The sequence below is a fragment of the Protomyctophum bolini genome, assembly GCF_963924005.1.
Source record: "Protomyctophum bolini genome assembly, chromosome: 8".
Taxonomy (NCBI): Eukaryota; Metazoa; Chordata; class Actinopteri; order Myctophiformes; family Myctophidae; genus Protomyctophum; species Protomyctophum bolini.
The window spans coordinates 14,557,564-14,585,338 of record NC_137869.1 but is presented as its reverse complement, the minus strand read 5'-3'; the positions used below and the strand labels follow the sequence as shown (position 1 = coordinate 14,585,338).

Below are 27,775 nucleotides of genomic sequence, written 5' to 3'. Positions count from 1 at the left end.
TGGCATTAAGGATGTGAAAACCAAAGGTAAATAAGCTACAGATGGTTTTAATACATATGTACATAATATTAAACTGTTGAGAACATGTCAACAGTTCAGTGGTTATGTTGTTTGTCTGGACAGTCATACTGTACAGACAATGCAGGTGGGTCGAGACCCCCAAAACGTCTCAAAAGAACTAGGTCCTTCAGTACAATACACTAGGAAATAGTGGAGTAGATATGTTGGTTAATGCAAGTGATATTCTTTAGTTAAAATAAGTTTTAAATGGCTCTATATTCCCATAGCAGTCATTATTTAAAAGTATTTATTCAGTAAGTGCAGTGCCCTTAGTAAAAAGACATTTGTGGGGAAATTTCAAGTCTGGATACCAACTTTGTCCACTCAGGACAGAGGACTGATAAAAGATAAACAAGTGAAATTGTACGAGATTAAAACACAGTACAAGCAAATGAATGATCTTTGTGCGATTCTCTGTCTCGATTGGAAGAAATTTGTAGCGCACCTGAATTTATTTTCTTTCCGTTTAAAGAGCAGGAGAGACGGGGAGACCCCCATTACTGAACAAACCCTCTATAGCAATGATTACCATCAGAATATAGAGGTTTAATGTGTTTAAAAGGGTTGTGAAATGATTACAATTTAATTAATAAATCAAGATTAAGCAGGAGTCTCCTGAGGAGGCGCGTCTGAAGCCTGTCCTGGACGGGGTATCTGGACGTACAGTAAAAACAAATCCAATCACCATTCTTAACTATGCCCAAAATATCGCCGATTCGCGATTAATATGGCTTATCTCACACCCTATTGCACTCTCATGCATTCATTTTAAGTAATTAACGCCATCAATTAATTATTTCATGGAAACAGTCCTCTTTTTTTAACCAAAGAATATCACTTTCAGCACCTGTAAAACATTAAGTGCCCTCTCTCTTCTATTAACACTGGCCGTCATTCTATAAACAGTTAATTGTTCTATTGACAAACATCTTACAGTATGAACAGGTATACATATGCAAATCCTGAAATGATAAAATATTAATGTTATGAACACAAAAAGGGCTTCGTCTCCTCGTCTCGCAGACTGTGATAAGAAGTGCATATAAGGTCTTTCCGCTTAGCTTATAATTAATGCTCGTTATCACCCTGAGTTACCATAGCGACCATTAACAGGAAATACACTGGCAAAAGACTGTCCTTCAGTTTGAACAAACTACAGTGGTTCATGTGAAAGCTTGCATCTCCATATTTCTATTTTTTTGTTTCTCTCATCCGTAAATCATTGGTTCTCAAAGTGCGGTCCCTGGCACAAAACATTTGCAGATGGGGTGTCTGTGACCAAATACAAATGTTGGGGTCCTTTCTTTGAAATGAAAAACCACTGTTGTAAAAATAATACCCTACTTCGTCCTATGACAATGTTCCGTAAAAGTAGATAAAATAGGTGATCTACAAGCTGTTTTGGAGATGCAAGGTTTCCACAAGATTGTATTATCTATTATGAAATGAACAAAGTAAAGGGTTTAAAAAGAGAGAGAGCGAGAGAGAGGCTGTTTCGTTTGAACAAGAAGAGGTTACTGGTGTCGCAGTCAAACAGTTAGGTCCCTAGTGGGAGCCGTTGTTCAGTTCCGGGGGGAACCCGTCTCACTTGAGGATCTTGTGGTAGGGGTGGAGGGGGAGTGAGGAGGTGAACGAGCGGATGTCAGTGATGAGAGTGGTGTCCTGCAGTGAGGAAGAGGAAGAGGAGGCAGGGAGGAAGGTGAGCTTGGACACCTCCCCGTACGACGAGGAGCGCTCCTCCACACACTGCTGCTCCTCCTTCTCGGCAGGGGACGGGTCGTTCTCCTCCACCCCGAAACCCACAACCTGAGAAGAGGAACAAAAAGGTTAGGCCTGGTTCACACCCATCATCCACATATCGCAATGTCACAAAACCAGTCGGTGCATGGTAGCTGATTGTGTTGTCCAATTGTCTTTTTAAATCATGCACCTGCCTGTGAGAGAGAAACATTGAGCGAATGAACGGGAGAAAGAAAGGAGAGTGTACAGCTAAAAGGCTCAGTATGTGAACAGTCCAGTTCCAGGGTCTGCTGTTTTAATATCCCATATCCCGGAGGGACTATGACAATACCTTTAACACACACTCTAGTGGTCATGTCTTACGTGGACGCTGAGTTTCCTGCAGGAAGAGTCTCTGTGTTCCATGAACCAGGAGATAAGATGTTCCCTGGTGATCTGCTTCAACGCTTCAATCTAACACACACATACACACACACACACACACACACACACACACACACACACACACGATTAAAACAATCTCAATCTGTAGTGTGGCCTGTAGTTAGTCTATTTCAAACCCCATCTCTGGACTTTTTTGTAGAGTTTTTTTACTCTACAATTAATATTTTCTCTGAGAAGAGCCGAACTAGTCACAACTTGTCTCACCATGCTGCGTTGTGAGCTTGTAGATCAGCCATTTTTGCCCCCAGATTAGGGACGCCTGGGTTCATTGGTTTCCTTTGCACTATTTACGAGAACATTTATCCTGTTGTTTGGTGACTAGAGTTCATAAATCCCTCTAGATGAGAGCGTCTGATAAATGACTACATTCAAATGTGTCCGTCTGTGCGCCTGCCCGCCCGCGTGCGTGCGTGTTAAGGCTGTCCGCGACTCCTGTTTTTAGGATTCAAGCTTCAGCAGGGATTTTCGAGCAGACATCCGAACCATCGTTTTAAAATTATTTAATCTTTAACCTTCGAGCACCGAACCATTTAACCAAGCTGGGGAACGCGGTATTAATAGAGCTTTTTTCGGCTGCACGTTATGTTTAATAAAACTACAACTTAGCTAGCATATGGTCTGTTTGCATGTAGGCACTAGGCACGCAGCACTGTAGTTGCGGGTGCACGAATCAGAGAAAGTGAATGTTAGAAAGAGATTACATTAATTTGGTGTCGGACTCGGGATTTGCAGAACCTGTATATATAGATATATAAACTAACAATGAAAAAAAAGACAAAAAGCAGAGGTTTGAGCTCATTCATTGAGGTTCGAGTGCCGAGTGAATGTCTGAACCTTCGAAGGTTTGGGGGCAGCCTTAGTGTGTGTGTGTGTGTGTTCCTACCTCCTTGCTGAGCCGGTCAAAGATGTACTGCTGAGTGACGACCTCAAACCAGTTCCTGTCCACCTCCTCTCCTAGGTGTGTGTCCTCACACTCCTTCAGCTTAATGAGAGCGGTCACCTGGGTCCTGCAACCAACACAGTGCTTAATGAGGACTAGTCACCTGGGTCCTGCAACCAACACAGTGCTTAATGAGCAGTCACCTGGGTCCTGCAACCAACACAGTGCTTAATGAGCAGTCACCTGGGTCCTGCAACCAACACAGTGCTTAATGAGGACTAGTCACCTGGGTCCTGCAACCAACACAATGCTTAATGAGCAGTCACCTGGGTCCTGCAACCAACACAATGCTTAATGAGCAGTCACCTGGGTCCTGCAACCAACACAGTGCTTAATGAGGACTAGTCACCTGGGTCCTGCAACCAACACAATGCTTAATGAGCAGTCACCTGGGTCCTGCAACCAACACAGTGCTTAATGAGCAGTCACCTGGGTCCTGCAACCAACACAATGCTTAATGAGCAGTCACCTGGGTCCTGCAACCAACACAATGCTTAATGAGCAGTCACCTGGGTCCTGCAACCAACACAGTGCTTAATGAGGACTAGTCACATGGGTCCTGCAACCAACAGTGCTTAATGAGGACTAGTCACCTGGGTCCTGCAACCAACACAATGCTTAATGGGTCCTGCAACAACCCAACATAAACACAGTCACCACACTCACAACTCTACAGCTTAATGAGTCACTCACAGCAACTCTGCAAACCTTACACAACCTACTACAATAAATAAGTTCTGACAGGGATTAGTAGCTATACTTCTGATTAAGAATACAATCTTTTAAAAACCAAGACATGAAATGGAAGCAATGAATGGAAGAAAAGAGGGATTTCTATGAATAATTGAAATGTCAGTCAGCGACTCAGTGTACTGGAATGAAAAGTAGAGAATAGTGTCAGTGAGATGCACGCACACGCACAGACAGACACACACCCACAGACATGCACGCACAGACACACCCACGCACGCACACACAGACATGTACGCATGTGCGCGCAGCCGCACACACACCTGAAGGCCTCGTCACTCAGGTTGACCATCTTCTCTCCGAAGTTCACCAGGAACTCTTCAACCTTGTCTTCCACGAAGTCCGTACTGAGACACAGAGACACGCAAAAACACACATAGATACACACGTTTAAAGTCTGTCTGTACTGAGACACACACACACACACACACACACACACACACACACACACACACACACAGACAAACCAGGTTGGACAACAGCAACACTTCACCTTCATATTATACGCATACATATTATATTTATATACCTTTCTATGAACACTTTCCCCCCCATTCACAAGTTACACAAGTTAATCGATAGCTGTAGAACAGCTTCCCTCCCAATAACGAGTTACGTTGTCATCGTTTCATCTGTGTTTTTAATACGTTTTAAGACTTACAGGGTTTTATCATCAATATCGTCTCCATAGTAAAAGAAACATGAGTAAAAACCAAGAAAACACAAAGCTGTTACATGTATACTGTATAGGAGAAACAATCATAGAAAAACCTCTTAGCATCAGGTCCAAGTACAAAGTGCATGGTTCCTTTAAAAAAAGCTGCTGTCTGTGTTGCATCACATACAGTACATGTTGTTCACGGGGGGTTAACTCACTTGAACTTGGTGGCCTGTGTTTCCACGGTGACGGAGAAGCCCAGCACGCCGGAGGTGTTGCGACAGGCGGGGTACACCTGGTACCTGCGGGACACAGAGGTAGAGCACTCAATTAGGCCTACATGTTTTATATTTTATTTATTCCTGGATGACACACAGTGTGTCATTTTCAATGAGCATGCTCCTACACTACAAAGGAAATGGCATTGCATCGTTAATGTGGTTAAATGTGCCACGTACTATGAGACTTGGATATCACTATTCTGCCGTTTTCCCCGTTTTATTTTAAATTCTTTACAACTTTGTATATACATCTTTAAAAATATATATTGTACATATTGGTTGCAGATAATTGTATTACGATATTCACAACAACAGACAAAGTTATAACTTGTTAATTATAGTCCCGCTATCAGTAATATTAATATCAAACTGTGGTTATTATAACATGTTCATGACAGAGAGAAGAGAGAATAGAATACTGACCCCAGAGTCTCCTTGGTCCTTAGGAAGTCAAAACATGGTTCCTCCATATGCATCTAGAGAGAGAGAGAAAAAGAGAGTAAAGTAGGCCTACATAATACCTTATACTGGGAGTAAAGCAGGCCTACATAATACCTTATAATTGGAGTTATAATGGGAGTAAAGTAACTTTAACATAATACATTTTACTGGGAGTAAAGTTACTCACCACCAACAGCTCCATCAGAGTGTGTTCCCTCAGATTCTTCAGTCCTGACTGCAACACACACACACACACACACACACACACACACACACACACACACACACACGTAAGTAAGTACGTAAGTACGTACGTAAATTAATTACAGAACACACTGGGCGCGTCTGCGTCGCGTCAGCGTCACCGTCACAGAATGTTCCCTTTTTATTCAATGTAGGGTGGCTCCACTGCCCGCGACGCCCCGCGTTGCGTCGCGTCTCCGTCACCATTAAAATTGAACCGGTTCGTTTTTTGACGCACGCGTCGGAGACGCAACGCGACGCAGACGCGCCCAGTGGAGCCCTGGCGTAAGTCAGTCAGTCGAATGAGTCTATCTATCACAGAGCTTTCATTGGGCCTGGACCATTGAGCCTAACGGGGGTCCAAGCCGGAAAGTTTTCTGTCTGAAGCAGGTCCAACACCGACCTAGATCACCTTTAATTCATTCATTTATTATTATTAATATTATTATTATTATTTCTTTTTTCAGTTTAGAGTAGACGTTTTTAAAAGGTCTTAAATGACCTATAACATAAAATTCAACTTTTTCAATTTATTTTGTGTTTTTGGGGCTCCCATATGTGTTTTCTATCCCCACAAATAATCAATTTTGAACAATCAGGCTTTCATATCATATTGGTGTTTTAATGGAAATTGCTCTCAGGAACAGCTCAACTGATTTTGTCCTCATTGTGATGTCATCAATGTCACCCTACTTTGTATAATTCATCCTCTTCTTCAGTCTTCAGTCCCAAATTTTCCCAAATTTGCATTTCCACTGTTTATGTCCACCATTGTTGATTTTCCAAACTGGCATGGAATGGAAACAGGCCTGGTTTTATCTAGCATCAGTATTATAATGACTCAAATATTAAATAATCTGCATATCAGCACCCCCACCATCTCAGGACATTGTGGTACTGCAGCCAAAACTGCTTTCAAAGTCCAGAAAGAAATGACAAGGTCTGGTTATATCAGAGACTGGTGATTGGGGCTCAAACCATTAGAAATAACTTAGACAATATGATATTAAATATTTAAAAAAGTTTTAAAATGCATGCTATTTGCGTTACTGAGTCAGAAACCAATGTTGCACATTGCACAAGCTAATCATCTGGTGACCCTCCCCCCAAATCATTTGGGTGTCTCGACCCACAGTTTGAGTACCACTGCATTAGTACTAATCATCTGTACCTGGTAGTACACGGTGACCTCAGAGTTGGCGTCTCCCTTGTTGAGGGACTTGACTTTACACATGTGATGTTTCTGAGGCAGCTCCACCACTCGGAACGTCACAGGGACCTCTACTGACAGAGGCTGGTACTGCAGTTTACTGCAACCAGGAGGAAAACAGCACAAATTATGAGCTGTATGTGAAAAACGTTTGTTGACAAAAAAACACAATCTATACAACATTAAAGTTAAACAACTTAAAAAGTTATGAAAAATAATAGAATCATTATTATGTAGATTTTAGTGTCTAATTCCATCTCTGACATGTGTATGACAGAAGCTCTGTACCTCTCAAGTTTCAGTAAAATACTCTGTTTGGCTAGATGGAGTGATCCTTTCTCTCTCTTCCAACAATTTAGTCATTATGACAATTCCCATCCCACGTCCCCTTGTACAGTAGTCCCTTGTTACGGCCGAGGCCTGCTGGTTAGTCCCCACATTAAGTCACTAGTCCGTTTCTGTTCACCTGACAGTGAGGAGAAACTGTCAGGTTTCTGTCAAACTATTCTTTTGAGGCCAGCTCTCCACTGAACCAGCTCACTCCCTGACCTCCCTGATGTGTATTATTTGGAAATATTAAGTGCCAATATTAATGGTCTAAAACTACAGACAAATAAAACAAGACAATCATAGAAAGGTTGCCTGCATACGTTTAAACTTGTTTTATTTCTCTGACCTGTACCACTGTAATATAATAATAAAGTGCAATATGTCTGTTAAAGGGACACATCTTTTGACACACTGATGACGCGGAGGAGAGAACACGCCCCCCAGCGGGAATCGAAAACAGGACTTTCTAGCTGTTAGATGACAGCATTACTGACTGTGCCAGCGTGCCCCCCAGAACATAATGAATATTTATATACTAGCAAACTGAATGGACTAGTGAAACATAAATGTAGTAATCATAATTTGGGGACATCTCTGGTCACAAGGTGAGGGCATGTTTAATGATGATATAATTACTATTTACAATTTATACAGTATGATCCAAAGATAATGAAATACTTACTCTATGAAATACTGTAGAAACTCTACTGACTCCTGAAAGACACAAACATGAAATTAACAGACAGCAGAGAAAAATTCAAAAAAGGAGTGTGTGTGTGTGTGTGTGTGTGTGTGTGTGCATGCATGTGTGTGTGTGTACTGTGTACTCACCGCACTGGTGAAGTTTCCTTGAACCAGCCCCTCTGTGTACATCTCAGCCTTCAGGCTGTTAACGAAGCCGAGCAGATGGTCTACAGTCAGACCCTTCATGATGGCCTGGTACTTCTGAATGACTGACCACCTGCAGTGCTCTAACACCAACAGACGGACATCTCTGAGAGAGAGAGAAGGGGAGAGAGAGGGAGAGAGAGAGAGCAGAAGGATAGAGAGGGAGTGAGAAGAGTGAGGAGACGGGAGAAAGAGAGAGGAAGAAGAGGAAGAGAGGGAGAAGTTTTACCATACACCATGTGCTACTGAGCAAGGCACTTGGCTAATTATGTAATCGTACACAGCTGTATATGACATTGTCTGTTTTGACAAGAAATGTAATGAACTCAGCAACGGTGTTTGAGATGTAGAAGACCCCAGTGAGGTGGCTCACAGTGAGAGTTCACTATATCGTATCACAATATAGTGATACGCGATAGATAGTCATACGTATCACAATAAAGAGGCTCATGTTTTGATTTTGAATAATAAATGCAAATAAAATATTCTCTTATTTTCTTTTTACTGCAACTCATGTCCGAGTCACAGACAAACACACCATAGTTGATTGTTTTACATTTTTAAAGCTGTAACACACAGCATTTCCTACCATATCGATATGGTAGCCTCTGTATCGATACGATTATCAGCAAGGAATACAATACAAGTATTGCCGTATCGATTAAATGATACTGTGTAGATGGCATCATACTGTAACTCACTTGCCCAGTCGCTCTGGTTTGATGAGGATGTTGAAGTAGGTTTTCTTCAGCTGCTCAGAGAACATGGTGAACACTCCAGGGTCCGCCGTGAAGTCGGCCAGGTGGTCCACGATCAGCTTCAGCAGCAGCTGAAACAATCACACAGTTTACTGTATGGATAAAGCACGGTAGCGCTGTAGCCTCACAGCTAGAAGGTCACAGGTTTGATTCCCGCCAGGTGTGCCAAGGTGTCAAGTTCTCCCCTCCGCGTAATCAGCTCCCATACCCTAGGTGGGGTTGGCGAAAGGGTCTTTCTGTGTGGAGTTTGCATGTTCTCCCTGTGCCCCCAATGGCATTGGTACTAACGGCTTATACTGTAAGGATACAGTTTTGAATTTCTGCGTGTGTGTACAACGTGGTTGTTTTATGGTTAAGAAAGTGTTGTGGAGTTAAGACTTACAATTAGGATTAGGATAAGATTCAGGTTTTTACATTTACAGGCTGTGTTCATGGGTTAGGGTTCAGAGTTATGCTTGATTTATTAAAAAACAGCAGATCTAAGTTCAGATCCAAGTTGTGAACTTGTATATCCGCTCATGTTATGAGCTTTGCTGTGTTGGGCTTGTAACTCAGACTTTACGGTTTGGGTTAAAAATATGTGCATGTGTGTGTTTGTGGGTGTGTGTGGTGTGCAGAGCATGGGAGTGGCGCGGAGTGCGAGGAGTGGAGCGGGTGGATTTTGAGCGCTGAGCGGGTTTTAAAATGGGTCAGAATGGCTTCCGGAGCGAGAACTGCCGCTCAGTGCACACGGCACACGTTAAGAACCTAAACGCTTGGATTTAGTGTGTGCAGACAGAGCGCATTTACCACATTTAAGTATGAAAGTATGCTGAAAAATTGGAACGATGAGAAGATGATGAAGTGGTGGTGGATGAAGAGGAGGAAATTGCGGAGGAGGAACCTGTGCTCTCGCAAAACCAAGTGGACGCGGTTACTAATAATGTAGAGGCTATGGTAAACCAGTACTTAACCGTGTCAAGTTTACACCTGCGATGCCCAATTCATCTGCTTCAGTTAGCTATCAGACGCCGTTAACGAGCATGATGATATCAATCGCCTGTTAGTTAAAGTGGGAAAGCTAGTGAACGTGTTTTTAAACGTGTCACAGTGTTTAGATTATAAACAGAAGAACATGTTTAATCGCCATTCGCTGGTAACACTTTTTAAACTCATAAATGTTTATGCTATGAAGGCCTTCAGGCAATAATGACGATGTGTTTAATTAGACAATTTCAGGAAAACAGCATTTTCCTTTTTTCGCCCCCCCTAATTTTCAGGCTTATATGAGTGGATCGCGGGGCGCCCGTTGTGCAAATGAAGGTGAGCGCTGAGCGAGCGGAGAGCGGCGTGGGGGGGATCAACACGAGCGAATGAATGAGTGGAACAAAAGCCGTTGAATGCGAAGAGCGGATTTCACGGTCGCTCACATGCTCTGGTGGTGTGCGTGTGTGTGTTTCTTACAGGTAGTTTGTGGTTGAATCCCTTCACTCTGATGACCAGACCGTGTTCTCCTGCGATCAGCTTGTACTCCAGCTGTGCCACATCTGCTTCATAGGCCGGCTCTGCCAGGTTGTGAGCCAGGATGTTTATGAAGATGTCAAACAACACCAGGCTGAGAAAGATTACAGTTCAAATAACGCCAGACTGACTGACAACATGTTCTGTGTATATTACCCCCTGCTGACTGCTACGATGCTTAGCACTTGTTGTGTGTTCGGTGTGTACACTGGAGTATAACTTACTTCTCTGGACTCTTCTGGATGACGGGCGACAGCAGGTTGAAGCGAACAAAGCCTGAAGAACAAGCCAGAGGTTGTAGAGATTATTGGACGGTACGGTACGGTACAGTGAAAGACCGCAGCCGACACAAAGCAGAGCGAGAACGACGTGTGTGATATGACCGGGTGGTAACAGGTTGGCAGTGTTGCTTTTAACAGCAAATTTTGATTTAGTTTTAGTCATAGTCTTTTGAATCAAATCTAATTTAGTTTTAGTCATATTTTAGTCATCAGATTATTTATTTTTGTCGACTAAATATCATAAGATTTTAGTCAACTAAATCTACAGTTTGTTTTGTCGACAAATAATATTTTGGACAGGCCTTGATGGCGTCGTAATGTCTGATTTTACACTTGGTTACATGCTCAAAATAGCTGATCTACAAGCTCACAAGAACGTGTCGCAGAGTGAAACTCCCGAGCGCAACTGCAAACACCACCATCTATATATCTGCTGTTTTTCAGCAATGCATGCCGTTTTCATCGGCTCTAACTCGGGAACGCCATGTCCAAAAATATTATACAGTACCGTAATTTCCGGACTATAAAGCGCACCTGAATATAAGCCGCACCAGCAAAATTTTGGGAAAAAAAACAATGTGTACATATACAAGCCGCACTGGACTATAAGCCGTAGGTGGCCATAGAGACAGATTTAGAAGGTCCCCTAGTGGCAGTTAGCTGTAAAAATCCATAGAGTAGCCGCACTGTTGTATAGGCCGCAGGGTTCAAAGCATGGGAAGAAATTACGGGTATATATTTTTTTTCCTGAACAACATGCTTCCATAGAAGACTTTTATGGAATCTAAATGACTGAAATCGGTCGTGGCGACTGAGAACTTTAATCCATGAGCGTGTGTGTGTGTGTGTATAATGACCTACCTTTAGGGATCTTGAACTTGTTGTCTTTCTTGTACCACAGACATCCTCGGTCGTTGTTGACGATCTTGACAGGAACCTCAGTGTCTGGACAGTCTGAAGGCTTCAGGGCGAAATCCGTGGCTGTACAAATCACAGAGAAAATGCTGACTGACTGATCTGTATGGGAGGATGTCAGCATACATACATACATGTACGTATGTTCCCACAACACAAGCACTAACCCGAACCTCAAGGCTAACCCTAAGCTGAGGGAACATTACTGTATTTTAACCATCATGTTAATGTTATAATCAAAGGGAAAATTAGTCTTTATGAGTCTTTAATATCAGGCTAGTTCATAATAGAACAGCTAAAATATTAGGGTTAGGGACAATATTATTTGTTTAATATCTTCATTGTTCTCCTTGCAGTCTATGTACACGATCATTTACCCAGTTGTTTGTTGACTAGATCATGACATTAAATTCTGATCTTACACTTTGTAAGTTACTCTGCATAAGAGCATCTGACAAATGTCTTAATGATATCATCTCTGTTGGGTGGAAACCTCATATACTTTTCAGGATTCAAATAGATCATTCAACTGTACTACAGCGCACAAAACTATATTAGAGGTTTGAATATGTAGATAAGAGGTTAATGCCTGACAGCAGCGATTTATAGCAACATGTTTTTCAGAAAACGGTTAGGATTTAGACGGCTTTCTTAGAATCAGACTCAGGCCTAAATGGGTAATGTTATGTATGAACTATGAATATGTCTTCATACCTATAAACTTGTTTTCTGCCGGGAGGTGGAGTTTAGGGTTCACATCGAAGTCTTGTCTCCACCGCTGCATCCAGTCCTCTGAGATATCTGGCGCACGCGCACAGGCGCACACACGCACACACACACACACACACACACACACACACACACACACAGTTACCTAACAACTAGACTCTAATACCAAAACTCCTTCAGCCTCATCTCATCTCTTTCTCTCATGCTTGTCTTATTCTTTAAATTCTTCCATTTCTGCCCCGCTACTTGACTGGCTCATTGCGTCTGAGGACCCCTAGGGGCCTCGCAGTGAGTTAGGAAACAAATAGACCTTTATGATCCATTTGGTCACATTTGTTCACTCAGATTTCAATTAACCCAAATCATTACCATAAGAATGTAATTTAAATGTCTAGAGGCCAGTTCAGACCAAGGATTTGTAACCAGGTAGGTAGGGTAGCTTGACCAATAGCTCACTTAAAAACTTTTGTCGTTGTTTAGAATGATGTGTGAGTGTTGTGTGAGTTCAGTCCCCATGCGGTGACCCAAATGCAGGGACAAAGACCAGATGACCGTGTTGGTGACCTGCTCAGCTCTCAGTACCTTCCATGCTGTAGCTGGTCCCAAACCAGCGCTCTCTGAGGGGACACTGGCCCTCGTGTTCTGGGGACAACAGCAACAGATTGGCCCTTTCTGGAGTCAGCAGGGCCAAAGCTGCTGAGATAACCTACAGACGCACACACGCACACACACAGTAGTGAATACATTCAGTGTCATCATAAATACATTTGCGTTAATTCCACGGCCTCTCTTCCATAGCATTGCGCTAGGCTAACACTGCTGGGGATCTATCAACAGACACGACGGTGCTCCACGTGCCTCCACGCCCCAACATTGAATTGTATACCCTCTATCATCGCGCCGCAAATGTTTTTGCGGCGCAGACTGCCATTACATAATGTTATGGGTCACAGTTTTTTGTGTAACACCAATGTTTCATTTTGTATTTTTTGCATGGCGTAGACACTTCTAGTTATGTACATTAGGGCCAGTTTTTTTAACTGTTCCTGATAACCACAGTCATAACATTGTTGACCCACCTGGGAGTTGTAGTCAAACATTAGCTGGTCTCCAGTCAGGAAGTCCTCTTTAGGAAACAGCTGCATGTTTTCACAGATGTTCTCCACATACTCTATAGGGTCCGTCTGCAGTTACACAACAGCACATACAGTTAATACACACAACCATAGACACACACAGTTACCCATACAAGACACACTGATCTGGCAGCACAGACAGAACTGTCCTCCACAGTGCTTTGACATATGGTTCCTATTTCCTAATAGTCACATTATACCTGTTGGGCTGAAACCTTGTATCATACTCAAATATTTTAAATAAACACACCAGGTGGGTAGCGGTTAAGTGTGACTTGTGTCTGTGGGGTTTTAATACATATGATATTGTATCAATGAAAAGTATTGACTTGTGACTAAATACCGGTAATAACTACATTAGATCTATTGGAACACAGGTTATTTTTCTCTATTGCCTGAAAAGTAACGGTTTTGGACATACAAGGTTTCTACCAGTACAGCGCTGATACAGTCCTAAAGTGTTGTAGTGCTATTTTTAGAAGCTGTGGAATCAGAGTGGATATTCAGATGGCACACCTCCATATTAATCTATTTTGTGGACAAAATAATATTTTGGCAGGCCATGATGGCTCGTAATGACTGATTTTACACTTGTTTGGATGTTGGAAAAAAATCAAGTGCTACGTATGTCTAGAGTGATAGGTAGGTGGTTCAATGGTAGACCAACCAGCCATACAGTGCTAGGTGTAGGTGGTTCAATGGTAGAGAAACCAGCCATACAGTGCTAGCTGGTTCAATGATGGTGGTTTGTGAAGTACCTGTTCCTGGTAGTGGAACTCATTAGCCTCAATGTTCTGAATCTCCTCATAGATCCTAAACAAACAGAAAGGACTTAGTCAGTGCCTTTATTCATTTATTTATCTATGTGTGTGCGTGCGTATGTGTGCGTGCTCACCTCTGCTGTGGACCCATAATCTGAAGCATCTTTAGATATTGAAACACTAAATGAATCACCTGAAAGGAGGAGAAAAGTCATATGGTCAATAAGTATGTATATGGTTTGATGCTTAAATTAAGCTTGCTGAGTTTGTGTGTGAATAAAAGTTGAGGTGAGTGTCTGTCTGTCTGTCTGTGCGTACCTCATAGAAGTTGTGATAACCCTCATTGGTGAGTGTGATGCTGATGGAGAAGATGGAGTAGGTGGCGTTCTGGTCAAAACCTGTCTCACTGTTCCCTCCAAACAGAGCCAGAGCCCAACACCTGCGCACACACACACACACACACACACACACACACACACACACACACACACTTGACTAAAGGCACACCTGAACATCGTTAGCGTCAGGTGCATAAGATAATATGAAAAACCACACACTGTGTGGAACTTGCAAAAAGATAATTTACTGTCAATGTGGTTGGAAAGTTCCACACAGCTTGTGGGTTGACTGGGTTCACTCCTTTTTATTTGAGTACATTTAGAAATATTGTATAAACCGTCTACTCTAGACTGTCACTCACTTCTTCCTGAGCAGTGATAGGATGCTTCCGGTGCCCTCGTGGCCAATCAGCCAGGAGATGTAGTGCAGTGGTTTAACCCTGAGGACCATACCACACAGTTACACTTAATACAGTGCAGTGGTTTAACACTGAGGACCGTACCACACAGTTACACTTAATACACACAGGAGATGTAGTGCAGTGGTGTAACACTGAGGACCATACCATACAGTTACACTAAATACACACAGGAGATGTAGTGCAGTGGTTTAACCCTGAGGACCGTACCACACAGTTACACTAAATACACACAGGAGATGTAGTGCAGTGGTTTAACACTGAGGACCATACCACACAGTTACACTAAATACACACAGGAGATGTAGTGCAGTGGTTTAACCCTGAGGACCGTACCACACAGTTACACTAAATACACACAGGAGATGTAGTGCAGTGGTTTAACCCTGAGGACCATACCACACAGTTACACTTAATACACACAGGAGATGTAGTGCAGTGGTTTAACCCTGAGGACCGTACCACACAGTTACACTTAATACACACAGGAGATGTAGTGCAGTGGTTTAACCCTGAGGACCATACCACACAGTTACACTAAATACACACAGGAGATGTAGTGCAGTGGTTTAAATCTGAGGACCATACCACACAGTTACACTTAATACACACAGGAGATGTAGTGCAGTGGTTTAAATCTGAGGACCATACCACACAGTTACACTTAACTTAATACACACAGGAGATGTAGTGCAGTGGTTTAAATCTGAGGACCATACCACACAGTTACACTTAATACACACTACAGTATACACACACACACAGCAGTATGGTGCACTCACCTGTAGTGTTTTCCCTGAGGGGGAACGGCCCAGGTGATGGTTAGTGCATGAACCTTCCTCACAGGGACCACTGAAACGCACGCACACGTGAAAATTAGGTGATGAGGCCAGGATGCCTGGAATCTGTCTCACTGTTTTCATGAACGATCACATAACCAAGTATGCATCGGGTTTCAGACCTGTAGATGTTAATAACTGACCTCGGTACAGTTTGTTGAAGGCTGGAGTTTCAAACGGTTGTTGTAGCTGATGAAAGTCTGGCCGTGGTTCACCGCTGGAAACAACACACACACACACACACACACACACACACACACACACACACACACACACACACACACACACATTTATATACTGTGCGCACGTGCGTGCGTGCATGTTTGTGTGTGTGTGTGTGTGTGTGTGTGTGTGTGCCGAGTGTTATAAGCTTACTTGTTGGGAACTTTAATGAAGATTTCTCTGACCCATTTCTCCAGGGTGTCCAGAGTCTCTGGAGGAGAAAACAAACACACAGCATGAGCCTGCTGGGAGGTATCCATACTATCCAACACAGCCTCAGGTTTTGAGGTCATTAAATTAGAACACACCGTAAAAGAAAGATACAGCAGGCAAACACTGGAAAAATAACCAAGCATCCAACTTTCCCCCGAAGGAGAGTAAGGGCATTTTACTTATTAACAGTTTGACTGCGAGATTAATTAATCTCAATCGCCTGTTGACTGCCTAGTTTTTCCACTATCCTTTGAAGAAGCACCCGGCCGTTATCGTTCACGAAAATTCACTTTAACACATTGAGCCCGTAGGACGAGTATAACTGTCATATAAATTAATTACGCCGGGTACAGAGTACAGACTAGGATGAGCAGGCTCATTTTAAGACGTTTGATATCACTACAAAATTGCCTCGCTGCTTTACATTTTTGGAACTGCTCTGGTTACTATGCACGGTTGCCATGGCTCCGCCCGCACTGCTTTTCTTTGTCAATAGTCATTCGCTTCTGTTTTAGGCCACGTCTTTGAAGGCTTTTTTCTCTGAAACTAATGTGCTGTCCGTGGTGTTGAACAGATTGGCGATGTTCGGAGGTCTTTTCAAATTTTCTGGTGAGCACAATGGGAACATTGGCGTTTTCAAGTATGGACCTCATTTTAGCTCGGTAGCATTACCGCTAATATTCTAGCATTGAAGATGGATATGGAGTTAATTTAGTGCCATAAATATTTGCACTCGTGTTTCATAACTTGTATTTATTTTGTGCACCACAAAACATTAACTCACACGTGTTTCATGATTTGTAGATTTTCTTTGCGCCACAAAAAATAAAGTCATGGGTTTTTCATAACTTGTATGTTTTTTGTGCACCACCAAAGTATAATTCACATTATTTTACGAATTGTAAAAATGCAAATGGTGTTTTACAAATCTAAAATTTCTACAAATCTCGTGTGTGGATCACAAATTAATTTGCAAAGTTACAAGCTGTGGGTGGTACAAACTACAAAGTGTCAGCTGTGTGACTTCCTCTTGGCTGTGACTTCTCATACCTGTGAATCTTGAAAACACGAATCTCTACTTGCGAATCTCTAGAACCTCATTGGCTAGTGTATTGGACCAATCGGGGTGGGGGGCGGAGCACAGGGAATTCTCTCAACTACAGCTCACATCTTTGGAGAGTAATAATGGGAGAATAAAATAAACTCATGGCTTTAATGATTAGACTATATATTATATATCAGTAGTCAATTGCATAAAGATACCTTTTAATGAGTGATAGTTGTTTGAGAGTGATAAGCTCATATAGGACAAACTATAAAAAGTTAATGAAAAGCCCTGGGAACATATAGACTAGATTATTTCATATGGGCTATCTCTCCCTCATTTTAGTTTTTTACTTACTACCGATGTATCTTGCACGGCCACATTTTAAGTATTTTTTTGTATTTTGTTTGTTTTTAAGAAAAAACGGTGCCTGGACTCCCATAGAGTTTGCATTGCGCCTCAGTTTCCCAGAAGTCTTTGCAAGCCAGTGCACCGAGCACTTACCGGTGACGTCATCTGAACGCGTCACCTATCCCACTCTGTCCGATGGAAACCACTTAAGTCTTAAAACACGAATTAAACAATGAAAACGCTATCGTGAACAGGAGGGAAGCTGTTCTACATCAATTAACTCATATAACTCGTGACTGGGAGGGAAAGTGTTGTTTGAAGAAAGAAAGAAAGAAAAATCATCCTATATCTTCAATGTAACATTCTTTCCATGAGCTACCTTTGGACTGCACGGCCAGAGTCATGTAGTGGGCGGAGTAGTATCTCTTCCAGAAGTCACGGAGCCTCTGGTAGGTGTTGATGCCTTTCTCTTTGGGTTCGTTTTTTAACGTCTGGGCGTTTCCTGGGAGATGACATGAAACGGCGTGAGTGTTGTGATCTGAGCATGTACTGTATAGCTTGCTGCTTAGCAGAAATGGAAATTGAAAAATGAAATGTAAAGATATTTTAACTTGAAAGCTGTTTTGGCCGGAAACCGATGAGTCAGGAAGTAAAAATCTGCTATGTAATGTAATGTCTTGCGATTGTCATTTAATGCACCCAAAACATACTTTTTGTAAGCAAAATACTATCATTTAGATAAATCAGCCGCAAACCAAGCTTGTTTTTTGGTCTAAAAAGAAGAATCCAAGATATTTACATTCCAAGAAGCTGTGTCCCCATAGAAAGTATAAGCCAGCGGATCTTCCATTTCCGGTTTGTCCCGTTTTTTTCTACCGGATCGCTACTGGAGTGTTATGAGGGGAAACCGGACGCAGCTGATCACCGTAATCAATTGTCACTTCACCCAATAGCATGCACCCACCTCTTCAAACTTCCCTTCACCCCCCTAACACTCACCTCTTCAAACTATACCTCACCCCCCAACATTCACCTCCTCAAATTCCCTGGCACTCACCTCATTTCTTTATATCACTATGCATTGTCTAAGTATTATTAATACTGTATGTATGTAATTAAGTGTGTGTGTGTGTGTGTGTGTGTGTGTGTGTGTGTGTGTGTGTGTGTGTGTGTCTCTCTCACCCCAGCAGAACTTGCCCATGGGGTGTCCAGGCTTCGCCAGGCTCCCAAACAACATCTCCTTACGATGGGAGTCAGACGGTCTCGCCAACTGGTACTCTGAACGAGGGGGAGAGAGAGAGAGAGAGAGAGAGGTGAACAGGTAGGAGGGGTTTAGAGAGGCAGACAAAGAACATGAGAATAAACACAGAGTATGCGATAGTATATGATATTGGCCAGCATGAACAAGGAAACCACATTGGTGGATGAAACGCCCAATCAGTGATGAGAAGGCTGCGGTACTGACCACTGTCCACGGCCTCCACCTCTCTGTCGATGGCGTCTTCGATCATCAGAGGACAAATGAAGAACTGGGCCCACCTACAGTACCACACACACGCACACAACCATGTAAAACACTAACTATGACACAATAAGACCAGGCGCTCTATCGTATGCCATGCCTTACCCGCCAGCATTAACCACACTCTGTGAATTACGCATTTAGGAGCTTCCACTATCTGTAAACGGTATCGTGCGGCCACACTACCCACTATACATTATGCCGACACCTTTATTTGCGGGTGGAAGTGTGTCTGTAGGCGTGTTGATGCACTTTCCCTATAATTGCTATCTTGCCCAAACAGGTTTAGGACAACGGAAAGCGCCTCTTCAAACCACCCGTAATGTGAATTCCGTTTGATAGAAGGCTCTCCTGAGATGGAGCTGCCTCGACGCACAATGTTGCAGAACATTCACAGCTCAGGTCTCGTTCTGTCTTAATTCTCCACAAATCTCTGTGATTGTCATTTTCCTATAATCAGTGTCAATTCCTTGTGTCCATTGTGTTTATATAATTAGCCCTTCGCTAAACCCCAGCCCAAAAAGCGATTGTCAAATGCCAATCCAAATAGTTTAGCAAACCGTTGCTATGCAAGACAAGCTTTTGTCACCTCATAGCTGTCAATGTTTTTTTGCATGGCTGTGTTGTTGAACACATACACAGCTTAATGTCGGGAACGTTACACGACCGACCCACCCAGGTGATGGCAATAATACTAGTAATGACCATAGTCTTACTGTGCAACATGAAAACTCCTGTCGGGCGGTCATTAAAGTTGACGTTGGATACCGTTCTCCCTCTGTTACTTCCTCGTATTTCTAGTTTATTTATATAATGTCATGCACATTTGTCCAGTGCATAGCTTACTGCAGGCCTGGTTGACTAGATTTAGAAGACATTTTCATGCTCTTGGTACTGAAATGATCGATTATTTAAATGGAGAAATCCCATCATTTAACATGCATCTCAATGGGTGAGCAGTGCACGAAGTCCCTGCTTCATTGCAATTGAGACTGTGTTGGTCGTGGAGTGGATGATAGATAGATAAGAGGAGCTACAGAACACAAATATAAATGTATTCCAAGGCAGCAATGCGTTGCTCTTCCATGGGCCATAGTGTAAGGGAAGATATTACTGGGCATATTGGGTAATGGATTGGGGAGAATTCTATGCATGTGGCACAGTGAATGGTTTCATATTGTAAAACCCAAACTACATCTATGCATAATGTAACAGGTAGCGGAGGTGTTTATGGATTTAGGCTGGGGCACAAGATAGCATTTTATGGGGGAACTCCTCTTACACAATGCTAAATCCCCAAATTACAGATAAAGTGCCTCTGATGCAAGATGGGGCGACTGGCTCAGGAGGTAGAGCAGGTCGTCCAATGATCCATGGATCGGCGGTTCGAATCCCGGCTCCTCCTGTCTACATGTCGAAGTGTCGTTGGGCAAGAGACTGAACCCCAAATTGCTCCCGATTTGCTGGTTGGTACCTTGCATGGCTTCCGCCGCAATCGGTGTATGAATGGGTGAATGTAATGCACAATCTATGTAAAGCTCCTTTATAAAAGAATGCACCATTTACCATTTCCTGTCCACTAGCTTCAATGTCCCCCCCAAATTGTACTAATTCTATTATTCACTTCCTGAGAATGCGTAAATTGCATTTTGAAGGAATGGCCTCTGTAGTACAACCAGAATGGAAATATGTTTATCCGGCATTTAGTTTTCATCTGAAAAAAGGTAGTGGACGAATAAAAAAAATCATCTCAGTTTTAGTCGCCGAAATGACTCACCTGTCGAGTGCGTCGCGGAAATACTTCCTCTGGACGTCAAACTGGAAGATGGTTCTCTCACAGTCTGTGGAGGCGTTGTCACTCCCTCCATGCTTCTTCAGGAACGCATCGAATCCATTCTCTGCTGGATACTTCTCACTGCCCATAAACACCACTGTAACAAAACACACACTGCTCACTGCCCATAAACACCATAGCAAATAAAACAGACACGATCTGTTCACGTTGGAGAAGAAAAAAGATGTTTGAGAACCACTGAGCTTAATTTATGCTCTGCTGTACAACAGTATTACAATGTAGCAGACCTGTCTAACAACATGACAGTGTCCTGCTGCGTCACAGTGTATAAGAGAGTGGAAGGGATGGAGACGTCACAGTGAATAACAGTGGAAGAGATGGTGACGTCACAGTGAATAACAGGGTGGGAGAGTGTGAGACGGAGAGAAGACTCACTGTGTTCCAGAAAGTGGGCGAGGCCAGGCAGGTCATCAGGGTCACTGAAGCTTCCAACGTCGATGCACAACGCTGCTGCAGACTACACACACACACACACACACACACACACACACACACACACACAGTCATATTCATTTGTTTTCGTGATCCATGGGTACTGTGGTCCATGGCTGTATCTGAAATCACTCCCCTCTACTCACTAATACATATAGTGTGATTACACCGATTATGTAGTGGTGTCCGTAATGTATGCATGGTGATGCATGGTATTATACACTAGATATTATTGGACTCATTTTTATCCCATAATGCATTGTGAAAAGTGGGGTGCAACCAATGTTTTGCAGATGCTTTGTTTTAAATGGGCTTGCACCTCCTCCACAGGTCTAGGGCATGGTCAACAAGATACACACCACCTCATTGACACCCATGTATGTACCCGTCTACCTCATAGAGTTATATATAAACTAGAGAGCGGACAGCCCCGCCCCCAGCTATTAATTTCAATGGAAGTTGCTCAGTGGCGTTTTGAAGTACCCAGAAGTACCTCTGTTGGCTGGATATAATTGGTTGGCTCCTATGAGATGAGAGTACCTCTCGTGCTGCTCTTGTGGTACCAAACAAGGAAGTTACATTAATTCTCCTGCTATGCCACAGAAATATGGAATGACCTACCAAGTCATAATTGTGAATTCTTCCTTATTCTAACAAAACCACTCTAAAAGAGCACTTCGGATTTCTACTCGTGTATATGATTTTATAGCATAGTATTGTATATGTGTTGTTATGTGTTGTTATAATGTTTTGATGAAATGGAAACAAGCCATATGTAGTGGGGGTCCCTGCCTCATCCCTCTCTTAACTAAGGGGTCCTTGGTCTGAAAACCCTTGCACTACATGGCCGAGGCTCTAGTGATCAACTGATCATAATGCATACACCCGATATGTAACCAACCTGTTTCTCAGAGCTTCCTCTGGTCTTCTCCTCTTCCTCGCTCTCCTCCTCTTCCTCACTTTCTCCTTCCTCTTCCTCTCTAGGCCCCGTCTCTTCCTGTTCCCTTCCTGCTTCCTTCTCAGTCTCCTCCTCCCTCCTTCGTTCCTTTGCGTCCGCAGCGCTGAAGTCCGAGATGAGGAGCGCTCTGAGGCCGTTGGGCAGCTCAATGTATCTGCAGTATGCACGTAAATAGGTTTTCAATGTAATAAGTCCCGGGATGCAGATGGTCTTTTAGAAGAGTCCCAGGGACATTTTATGCGTCCCACTTCAACGACGTTAGGAGTATTTTGCCATTTTTACAAATTGCAGCATTTAATTTTATATGGTTATAATGTGGTTATATTCATGTAGAAAGCAGAATAAGAAATGATTATTATAACTAAAGCTAGCAAAATAATATATTTAGCAAATTAAATATGTTCATGTTGTTATGTAACATACATAACTAATACAATAAATACATCTCTATGGTGTCCGCTTCGCATCTGTGAATTATCTCCCAACAATTACCTGCCTGACATTATCCCTTACAATAACTAGTACATGTGCAGTGATTGGAGGTTGTCTCCCTACAATAAGACCCTGGTGTCTGGTAGGCAGTGATGGGCAAGCTACTTGGAAAATGTAGTAAGCTACACTACCAGTTACTCTCTATTAAATATAGCTCAACAACAAAGCTATCCCCAGATAATTATAGCAAGCTACACTATACGCTACATGGCAAAAGTAGCTAGCTACATGGACACTACTTTTTTTTTTAATATTTTTTATCAACTTCATGATCAAGTTTCCACCGAACAAATAGCCTAATAGGCAGGCAAAAATGCTGAGTTTGGTTGTTTATTAAAAAACAAACTGGAAACAAGCCCTCTGTCTGGCTTTTGGTGTCAACTTTTTCACATTTACTTGTATTAATGTACCTTGCGGTGTGGCTGATTCATGTGTTCAGTGTTGGGAAAGTTCTTTTTTTTATTAACTATAGTTCAGTTCACAGTTAATTTTTTTTAAAGGAACTAATTCAGTTCATAATTCAACATTTTGAACTAAAGTTCATGGTTCCAAAAAATGAACGATTTTAGTTATTTTTTGTTATTTTTTTAAATTATTATTATTGCCACAGCCTAGCCATTTGCGCACCAGCTGAGAGACAGGGATTTAGACTAGAGAATGCGGGTGTTTGTTTGTGTCAGACTCTTCTTATCTAAACCAACCAATCATGGGTTTCTTTCCAGGGATTTTTTCCCCCCACAAAACTTTATTTAACAGTCAATTTGTAACTTATAGCTTTTGTTGAAAGCTACGTCACTACTTGGGTCTAAAAATAGCTACACTACAAAAAACGCTACTTGGTTCAAAAGGAGTGAAGCTACCATCAAGCTACTGATAAATGTAGTAAGCTATGTAGCTTCGCTACTTGTAGCTAGCTACTGCCCAACACTGCTGGTAGGACACCTACTGGTTGGGAACAAAGTTACTTGAAGCAGACGGACGGTGAGAGTCGTGAGACTAGACACTAAAAGATGTATGATTATGGTAGATTGGACACCATTGTAGTTGCCTCTCTCGGTCAGGAGAGGGAGACCTGGTATTCGCCAAATGTGTTTGGATTCCTAGTACAGGGTTTTCTCAACCTGTGGGTTGGGACCCCCAACCCCAATTTCTTCATTTCTTATTATTTCTTATTTCTTATTATTTCTCATTTCTTATTATTTCTCATTTCTCATTATTTCTCATTTCTTATTATTTCTCATTTCTTTTTTTTTTTTTCTATATTTTTCTTATTTGTGTTTTCCCCCCCCTCTTTTTTTCTTATTTTTTCTTATTATTATTTCTCATTTCTTTTTTTTTTCCTATTTTTTTTTTCCTATTTTCTTTCCTATTTTTATTAGCCTGGGAAAACAAGCCACATGTCCTGGTCTAGGAGAGGGAGTGTACTAAAGTGTAGAGGGGCGTAGCTCCAAATTTGTGTTCTCCGCTGTTTTCTACCAGGAAGGGAGGAAGGGGAGGGGAGGAGGGGGGCGGGCGCTCAGATCTGTGAACCAATAGATCCACCGCCGTGATTCCCGCCCCTCTCTAGACCAGAAATCACGCTGGCTGGGCCAGGCTAGTGTCATCCTTACGCATATAAGCTGTAGTATCACAGCAGTCACACCGACAAACTGAATGCAATATCATTGCAATAATTGGTAGATGGTTAATCCTGAGCTCTCAATTGTTCTTCCCTGATTAAATAAATAAAAACAAAACATGTGACATAACCACTTAGTAACTAGTCTCACCTGTACTTCTTGGGGTCACTGGGTGACTTGATCATTTCTGGGTCGCCCAGGTCCTCCTCCTGCTCCGAGACCTTCTCTGGTTCCCTGTCCTCCCCCGCTGCCAGCTCCAGAGCCCTGGGCTCTGCTGGAGGTGGCGGTGGAGGCTCCCCTTGGTCCGGTGCAGCCACCTGCCCCGTGGATCCTCCGGACAAACTCATTGACTTACTGGTCTGAGGCATTTCCTGTACGGGGGAAACAATGGAACAGCCCCATGAGGAGAACACAATTGAGCGGTTGACTGAAATGTTTATTGACAAATAGGTAAGTTCTATGCAACAGCCATATTGGAAAGAAATTGGGCCTCTTCCTTAACATTCCCTGCCAGGTAATTGATTAATAAATTATTACTCCCACTGTCACAGTCTTTTCAGTAAAGACCCTTATTATGAAGGCCGACGGGTCCCGAGACGTGAACAGGAAGTAAACAAAGGCTGTGTACTGTAAAGTAAAAAATTATGTTGTAACCAAGAATCTGAGATAAATGCATTTTAGTAAATCTATTTAACCCACCTCAAGTCAGACTCCATCTTAGCCCATAGCACTTGCCCTAGCCTCGACAACCTTACAGGCCACGGCGTATGCAAAGGCTCAACCTATGTAAATTAGATCGCATTCGCACCCAATACTTCGCTAGACTCGATGCGAATGGGCATTGGGCAGAGAAGTTCGGATTCTTGCCTATTTAATTTGCTGCGGTTTGCCTTCACACTGTGCCATCCGCAGCAATTGGAAACGCAGCAGGGAACTTCATCAATGTGTTCCATTCATAACTACACAGTGAAATCTATGGTGTTAAAATAATACTTTGAGTACTAGTTTAAGTAAAATTAGGGTGTGTCGGGGACTAGACGTCTCTCTCTCTCACTCTTGTGTGCACACGTGCGAGCGTGCGTGCGTGCACGCACTGTTCTTTTGGGCATGTGGAGGCACAGCACAGAATGAATCCGACCTCCGTTTGCAAGTTTATCGACATGAAGAAAGTTCCCACTCCCTCCCCACACAGAGCAGCAGTGACAACACTCCATGTTTACGCACAGACGGACTGAATATTCTGTACACTACAGTGTTTTTTATGTTTCCTTAAGCAATTGATTAATGTACTCGTCCTCATATTTCAATGAGGGCTTCAGTCTCCTTATTTGCCCACATCTATCCACGGTTAAACGGGACATCTTTGCGCTGCGTAAAATGTATATCCCTTCTCCGTCTCCAACTGTGTTTAGCTTAATTTCCTTTATTTGCTGCGGATTGCATTCTCACCTGCACCGAATCTAAATCAAATGCGATTGGAAGTGAAGCGAAACCTCCGTTTTTTGGCAAAGTAGAATGCGGTTCTTTAATGTGCATTAGGATTCGAATGAGGCTTCACACCTGCCAAACGAAGCGCACTTTCCGACAATGTGCAGCAGAATTCCTTTTAATCGCAGTAAAGCTTTCTGGTGTGAAGGCGACCTTAGATAGCATTTTGTAGACAAGTGCTATACGCACTCTATAGTAGTGTATACGCATACTGTAGTTTCATTATATAGATATTCCACTGTTAGGTTCTTAGTTTACGGAATGTGTATGATTCTTGAAGACCACACCAAAGGGTCGAGACGGTTTTAGCGTTACTCCTTGCAACCGTTTGGACCCAAAGAGTTGCATGGTAACCCTTTGGTGTGGTTAGGGCTTAACACACACATATTAACTCATCCACTGCTAAATGGCAGTTGCAATAGTTCAGCACAGGCGGCAGGCCACCATAGATTTGTTCAATTATTTTAGAACGAGAGTTGTAAGATGTGTCTTAAGTCATGATTATAATGTTATCAATTTAAGCCCCTTTAACAATATATATATGATACTTATGCGGCTAGGGAAAATATTCTGTTGTCTTGGATTAATGAGAAACCACCAACAAAAAAAGATTGGCACAAAATAATCATGCAGTGCATGCCGTTGGAATTCCTGACCTGCCTGCTACGCTCCACCACAGATACCTTCTATAAAATATGGGACCCATATTTGAGATTTGTGGGCCCTCAGTTTTTGGTATGTGTGTCCTTTGTTCCACAGCTGTCTGTTTTTGTTTGTTTGTTTAGTTTTTCATGTCTTGTCTTGTCTTGTCTTTGGCATTGTCATAAAATGTAAAAATCTATAAAAATATTATTGAAAAAAACCCAATATATATATGATGATTTCGGGTGTGGCAGTACAGTACAGTGATTCTAAAACACAATGAAGACTCCAGAGCTCATCTATTACTTAAGTTTAAACTAAGAGTAAAAAAGCACAATGTTGAGGTATTTTTTACTTTGCTGGAGTACTTCCAATTTGCAATACTTTAACTTAAACTCCACTACATCTCAAAGGCAATATTGTACATTTACTCCACTATAATTGGAGTAAATGTACATGTATGTATAAAGTAAACTTTTGTTACTTTTTGATTATTTGATTATTATTGAATCAGTTCAGACCAGACGAGACCAGACCTATATATTGGCAATTTGAAAATAGCCGATCTACAAGCTCACAATGCGTCGCTTAATTTGCGGTGTGTTGTGCGCTTGTAATCTGCTATTTTCTAAAGCTTTTTTATTTGAAAACTTGAGTGAAATGAGACATTCTGCACAATTAGTACTTTTACCTTTGGCAAGGTACTGTAAAGTACATTTTGGCACCAATACTTTTGTACTCTTACAGTCTTACTCGCGTAGATTACTACATTTTGGATACCTAACCTGTACTTGTTGTGACAGACTAGTGGGTATGGATGACAAAATGTGAGTACCGTACTTCTTGTTCTATCACTGCTATTAGCATTATTTTATCCTCAACCCACCTTGACTGGACCTTTTGTCGCTCGGGGACAAATTGCTGATCTTCAGATTGTTCGAGCTGTGTGTTCTGCTCGGCAAGCGACAGCTTTGTGAGTAAAAAAAATCACACATAAGTTAGTTAAGTAAAGCTCATTAGCTTGAGGAGGCTATATGAAGGCTAACACCGGCTAACACACTTCACACAATGTACCTCAATAACATGAATGGCCGCTTATTAGTTACAATATTGCAATGAATTACGGGTGACGGCTTATCAAAGATGTAATTTATTAAATCAATGAAGATAATAAACTCACCTATAGTTAGTGTGAGAGCGTGGTGACTGATTTGTATATCCAACCTAACGGTCTAACCATGTTACATCCATAGACATATGGTTACACCAATGTAG

At 42.3% G+C, this 27,775-nt stretch overlaps 1 protein-coding gene across 2 annotated transcripts; it reads right to left on the bottom strand.

Moving 5' to 3' along the window:
- LOC308320029 (nardilysin-like) lies at positions 1-27,775 on the bottom strand. Of its 2 annotated transcripts, none has more exons than XM_080770328.1 (33): positions 27,681-27,775; positions 27,387-27,469; positions 24,521-24,741; positions 22,203-22,413; positions 21,245-21,326; positions 20,792-20,945; positions 18,958-19,031; positions 18,675-18,770; positions 17,872-17,994; positions 16,037-16,094; positions 15,805-15,878; positions 15,605-15,674; positions 14,766-14,843; positions 14,384-14,504; positions 14,200-14,258; positions 14,063-14,117; positions 13,248-13,352; positions 12,751-12,874; positions 12,154-12,240; positions 11,386-11,505; positions 10,468-10,519; positions 10,187-10,337; positions 8,687-8,814; positions 7,929-8,091; positions 7,780-7,811; positions 6,729-6,867; positions 5,502-5,549; positions 5,297-5,349; positions 4,811-4,894; positions 4,198-4,281; positions 3,128-3,251; positions 2,164-2,253; positions 1-1,866 (listed from the first exon to the last, which is right to left on the bottom strand). In XM_080770328.1, the coding sequence occupies exons 3-33, from the start codon at positions 24,736-24,738 to the stop codon at positions 1,645-1,647; spliced, it is 3,279 nt and encodes a 1,092-aa protein (XP_080626454.1). In that variant the 5' UTR covers positions 24,739-24,741; positions 27,387-27,469; positions 27,681-27,775; the 3' UTR covers positions 1-1,644. The 2 variants fall into 2 exon arrangements, with proteins under 2 accessions (XP_080626454.1, XP_080626455.1); XM_080770329.1 differs by having other exon boundaries at positions 27,387-27,454; positions 27,677-27,740.